This window comes from Nematolebias whitei, chromosome 10 (assembly GCF_014905685.2).
Source record: "Nematolebias whitei isolate Nwh7 chromosome 10, NemWhi1, whole genome shotgun sequence".
NCBI classification, from domain to species: domain Eukaryota; kingdom Metazoa; phylum Chordata; class Actinopteri; order Cyprinodontiformes; family Rivulidae; genus Nematolebias; species Nematolebias whitei.
Window position 1 is genome coordinate 2,368,482 of NC_056507.1, and position 6,174 is coordinate 2,374,655.

Below are 6,174 nucleotides of genomic sequence, written 5' to 3' on the forward strand. Positions count from 1 at the left end.
AGATGTACTTTCTATAGTCCAGGTGTACTTTCTATAGCCCAGGTGTACTTTCTATAGCCCAGATGTACTTTCTATAGTCCAGACGTACTTTCTATAGTCCAGATGTACTTTCTATAGTCCAGGTGTACTTTCTATAGCCCAGGTGTACTTTCTATAGTTCTGGTGTACTTTCTATAGGAGGAAAAATTAAAAAACATTAAGCTAGAAATAATTACAAATACAAACAGTTAGAGTAGAGCAAGTAAAGACAGCAGAGAGAGAAAATGTGGTCAGTTTGTCCTCCAGCAGTCTAAGCCTATAGCAGCAAAACTAAGGGATAGCTCAGGAAACCCAAGCTAACCCTAACTATAGGATTTATCAAAAAGGAAAATCTTAAAACTGGACAATGTGTCAGCCTCACTGACAGAAACTGGAAGTTGGTTCCACAAGAGAGGAGCCTGAGAACTGAAAGATCTTCCTCCCATTCTGCTTTTGGAAACTCTAGGAACCACGAGTAAACCTGCAGTCTGAGAGCAAAGTGCTCTGTTATTAGCAGCCAGTTAGCAGTCAGGGCTGTTGCATGCCAGTGCATGGTGGTTCTGCTGAATTCTGGTTTCTACAGTTATCTTGTTGTTGTTGTGACTTATGAAGCCAAGATACTTTATTTGGAAATATTTCATTGTCATGGTTGAGCCACCTGTTTTAGTTTCTGCTTTTTGTTAGTTGGGATTGTGTATTTTGTTTTGGACATTTCACTTTTGTCCTCAGTTGGTTTATTTTTCAGGAGACAAGTTATTATTGCAGTTTTCAGTTCATTGTTGTGAAGAATTCAGGTTATTGTTGTGTTTTGTTTATTGTGTTGCACTCGGACCGTAAAAATGTCTTCACTTTTTTCATTTTAAACAAAGATTTGGGTTTTGTCCTTTGTGTTGCATCCACAACGAGCCAGGATGTAACAGACTTGGGCGCTCGTCCAGGATGTCCCTGTAAACGTGCATGTGTGAAGTAAAAGCAGCATGGACACAAACTGTCGAGCTCTTTGTTGCTGTCACTTATAATACTTAATATGGCTGATGGATAAACATTACTTTGAACTTTGTTTAAATAAAAGCAAAATACAACATTTTCAACACTTTCTAGGAAAACGTGAACAAATTAAATTTGTGCTTGTGTGATACTTTACCAGCAGCCAGGATTCACGCTGCCCCATGTGACTGTTTTACAGTAGATTAACACGTATTCATACTCACTCTATTCTTCTACATTTTCTTTTTTACATGAAGTGGAAGGAAAATTATTTTCAACCTTTTCTTTTACAAAAAAAAATCTGAAATGTGTGGCATGCAGTTGTATTGAAAAGTGTATTTTCAACACTGAAAATATATAATGTATATTAAATGAACATTTAATATAACATTTCACATGTGCTGAATTCTTTGGCCTTCTCTGAAGACATAGAAGGCCCCGAGGGTTCCCAACTAGCTTTCAGCAAAGTTTGGGCCGATTGTGGACATCCTCATGGCACTGACAGGCCTGGCAGTCAGTCAGACGGGCTACAAGGATAACATCTGGAGAGCTGGTGCAGGAAGAACAATTGTGAAGAAGACAAAAGAGAAGGTTGTGGACTTCAGAAGGAACAAGCACACCTACACCCCATCCCTGAGCATAAGAGGAGCTGCGTTGGAAATGGTCTCCAACTACAAGTACTTGGGTGTGCACCTGAACAACAACCTCAGCTGGAGCAACAACACCACCAGCCTGATGAAGAAAGATCATCAGAGACTCTACTTCCTCAGACGGCTGAGACGAGCTGGTCTGGAAGCTCAGTCCTCACCTCCTTCTACAGGTGTGCAGTGGAGAGCATCCTGTGCTCCAGCATCAACGTGTGGCATGGAGGCTGCACAGCTGCAGAAAGAAAAGCTTTGCAGAGAGTGGTGAAGGCTGCACAGAAGATGTTGGAGTCAGCCTCCCCACCATCACAGACATCTACACCTCTAGATGCAGGAAGAGGGCCACCTGCATCATGAAGGACCACACTCACCCAGCACACACACTTTTTGCCCCGCTCCTCTCAGGAAGGAGGTTGAGGAGCATTAAGTGTAGAACCACTAGACTGAGGAACAGCTTCTACCCTGAGGCTGTTGGACTCGTGAATATTTAATCAGGAGAATCACTGTGATGTCACTTGGTTATTGAAATGTGCTGCTGATCTCATGCTGCTGATTTATTTCATGTTGCTGTGTTCATTAGTCCTCATCTGCTCACACAGACTCATGTTCGTGCTGCTGTTGTTTTGTTGCATTGTTTTGTACTACTAGTGCTTAGTGTATTTTTAGTTTAGTGTATCTCCTAGTTCATGTCTTGGATCTTATTACTGTTTTTCTTTACAATTTGTATTTTGGTTGGATGTAACTGGGACCCTGTGTACATAGTTTCGTTCCACCTCATGTACCACATGTGATGAGAATGACAATAATGAACCTTGAATCCTTGAATTATTGTCACATTTGAACAGTGTCCTTTCTTCTCGGCTACAAGTAATGCCAGCAAAGAAAAGATGGGAGATGGAACACAGCTCTGAGGTAGTCCAGTTTTTAGAATGATGTCCCTGGATTTAAAACCATAGAAAAAGACATGTTGTCTGTCCTTTACAAAGTCCTTTATCCATAAAACTAGTGCGGGGGAAACCTGAAGGTTGGAAAAGCGATGCAACAGAGTATTGCTGCTTACAGTGTTGAAAGCTGATGAGAAGTCCATAAATAAACTCCTGGTGTGTAAAGTCCAGTTGCATGGTGACTGCTTCCAGAAACATGAGACTTGCATCCTCGGTACTTTGTTTTGCCGCGTAGGCAAACTAGAGTAGACGATAAGATGACAACAACAATAAAAGGATGTAAAACACGGAGTGTAGAGAGAGAAAATACAGTAGAAGAGTGGTGAAATACGGTCATTATGTCCTCCAGCAGTCCAGGCCTACAGCAAAATAACGGATAGCTCATGAAACCCAAGTCAACCCTAACTATAGGATTTATCAAAAAGGAAAGAGAGTCACACTCAGATACTTGGCGCTCTGCCGGACCACTTTGAAGAACCTGGTAATGCATTTGGGCCTTACGAACTCTGCAGCTGTTTTCTACACCCTAATGAAGAATGTATTAAAACACGTTTATTTTGATGAAATCCAGATCTTTTAAAAAATGAAACAAAACTCACAAAAAAAGTTGAATCATGACTGTTTCTTTTTGGAATAAACACTGGTCTTTCATCCAAAAGACTTCATCAGAAAGAAAAACTACTTTACCACAAACTTTACAATGTTGACCCTTGAAGACTTCTACAATTCACTTCGCCATGCTGGAGATCAACTTCTGGGCAAGATCTTCAGTGATGGCAACCCATTCATGTCTAGTCAGTGCTTGGAGTTGATCAAAGCGTCTGGGTTTATCTTTGTCCACCCTCTTTTTGAGGATTGACCACAGTTTCTCTATGAGACTGAGATGTGGGAAGTTTCCTGGCCATGGACCCAGAATTTGGTTATCACTTTTGGCTTATGTCTTGGTGCTCCACCATGCTGGACAAAACATTGTTCATCTGCAAATTGCTCATGGATTTAGGAGAATCTGCTCTTGGAGGATGTTTTGATACAATTCCTTATTCATGGCAGTGTTCTTAGGCAAAGTTTTGGATGAACCCACTGCCCTGCATGAGAAGCAAGCCCACACAGGAAAGGTCTCAGGATGCTTCTCTGTTGGCATGACACAGGACTCATGGTAACTCTCACCTTTTATATCTCCAGACAGTCATTTTTCCAGATTTCCCAAACATTCTCCTTCTACATGTCACTTCATCAGTGCAGTTACAGCGTGCGCTCTCAAGACATAATTACCTGCAGCGTCCCCTCAGTGCAGACTGAACTTGGTAAAAGGGCCTTCTCTTAATCTGCTCCTGGAATTCCTTACAAAAAGATCTGAAGTTGTCGCCCTTGACCTCTCTAAGGGACTTTAAACTACTGTTAAGTTCATGGCAATGACACACTGACATGTTCCTGTTTTAAGTATTCTACAACTCTTTATAATGTTGCTGTTTTTGTTTGGTTTTTATGTAATTTCTTTTATTTACTTTTCATTTTATTTTAGCATTTTATGCTAAAACTGTCTGGGTTTGAGAGAAACAGGAAACAAGGACAGATACACAATGGAAGGTTGAGAATAACATGTTCAACATATTCACTTGTAACAATTCATTTTAAGAAATGAGGTCAATTTATCCTCCAGTAGTCTAAGCCTATAGATAGATGCAGTAGATGTATACTTTGTTGTTCTCAAGGGGAAATTTGTCTTGGACATGGTGTGCTAAACAAAACTTCTTCCACAGCTAAATACACTACAACATATGCGTCAAACTCAAGGCCCGGGGGCCAAATGTGGCCCTCGATGACATTTTATCTGGCCCCCAAGATGTTATTTTAAACGTAAAATACTTTTGTTACTTTAATTTTTTTCAGTGACTTTTGATTATGATGTCAAAAATGCAACAGAGAACATCAAATGATTTATCAAAGAGGAAAGTCTTAAAACTGGACAATGTGTCAGCCTCACGGACAGAAACTGGAAGTTGGTTCCACCAGAGAGGAGCCTGAGAACTGAAAGATCTTCCTCCCATTCTACTGCTGGAAACTCTAGGAACCACAAGTAAACCTGCAGTCTGAGAGCGAAGTGCTCTGTTAGGAAAATATGGAACAATAAGATGTGTAATATAAGATGGAGCTAGGTTGTTGAGAGCTTTGTAGGTTAGAAGTAAGATTTTGAATTCTATCCTGGATTTGACAGGGAGCCAATGGAGAGAAGCTAAAACTGGAGAGAGATGATCTCTCCCAGTAACTCCAGTTAAGACTCTGGCAGCAGCATTTTGGATCAACTGAAGACGTTTTAAAGAAGTATTTGGACACCCAGATAATAAACCATTGCAATAGTCCAGTCTAGACGTGACAAATGCATGGACCAGTTTTTCTGCATCATCTTTAGATCAGATGTTTCTAATGTTAGTGATATTACGCAGGTGGAAGAAGGACTGGTAATCTCATCCTGAGGTGTTCACTTATCGTCACAACCAACACCCTGACGTTCTCCTTTTCCCCCAAATAAAGTTTTTTAGAAAATGTATTTGTTGTTGGTGTTTGAGTCAGCAAATTTAAGTTCTGCTAAAATAAATAAATTCATGACACTTTAACGTTTCCTAATATGCAACACTTCATTATTTACAATAATTGTCTTAACGTTATTTGGAAACAGGATAAGTGTTTACTTGTTTGTTTTCGTGTCACCTAGGCAACGACTCCTGGCATGGGCTTTGTAAAGATTCACGCTCCCTGGAATGTTCTTTGTCGAGAGGCTGAGCTAATGAAGCTAAAGATGCCCACCAAAAAAGTAAGACTGGTGTCGTTTTTATTATATGAAGATGTTTCTAATGCTTTTAGGATGAACGTGTGCCACAGAGAAGGTTTGTCTGAAAGTTTTGCTCATCTGTTCGCAGTTCATTCAGTTAAGTTTGACACACAAATGTGTAACTGCATGTATCACGTGCTGCTTGTTTGGTTTCTAAAGAACTATTTAGGCAGCAACAGAGTTCACGTTTCGTACAAAATGAACAAACTACCGGGTAAACTTTAATAGACACAAAAAATAAAAGTAATATAATCAATCAAACATGACTTGGAAAAATAACTTTTAGTTAAATATTTTTTTCAAAAACATGTAATTAAAAACAACAACATTCAATTCAATTCAGTTTATTTCTATAACTCCAAGTCACAACAGAAGTCGTCTCAGGGACTGAACAAAGATATTCACACATGCATAAAAAGTCAATTAGTAAAAGTTCTCCATGTGAGGAAGCAGCAGATTGAGTTGAACCGTCGCTTCATCACAGTCTCTCATCCTGAACAAGCACAGAGGAGACAGTGGAAAGAAAAACTCCCTTTGACAGGAAGAAACCTCCAGAAGAACCAGGATCAGGACGAGAGGACATCTGCTTCAACCAGCTGGTTTGAGAGGACAGGAAGTAGAAACAGACAAACACAGAATGACAGATCCAGGTGTACTTTCTATAGTCCAGGTGTACTTTCTATGGTCCAGGTGTACTTTCTATGGTCCAGGTGTACTTTCTATAGTCCAGGTGTACTTTCTATAGTCCAGG

General features: G+C 40.1%; 1 protein-coding gene across 1 annotated transcript in view; it reads left to right on the top strand.

Annotated features, from left to right (window-relative positions):
- LOC119415892 (anoctamin-1-like) overlaps positions 1 to 6,174 on the top strand; it is a 43,209-nt gene that overhangs the window by 5,744 nt on the left and 31,291 nt on the right. Inside the window, exon 4 of the mRNA XM_037683065.1 lies at positions 5,307 to 5,405. Coding sequence (XP_037538993.1) covers positions 5,307 to 5,405 — 99 coding nt within the window. The remainder of the gene's footprint in view (positions 1 to 5,306; positions 5,406 to 6,174) is intronic.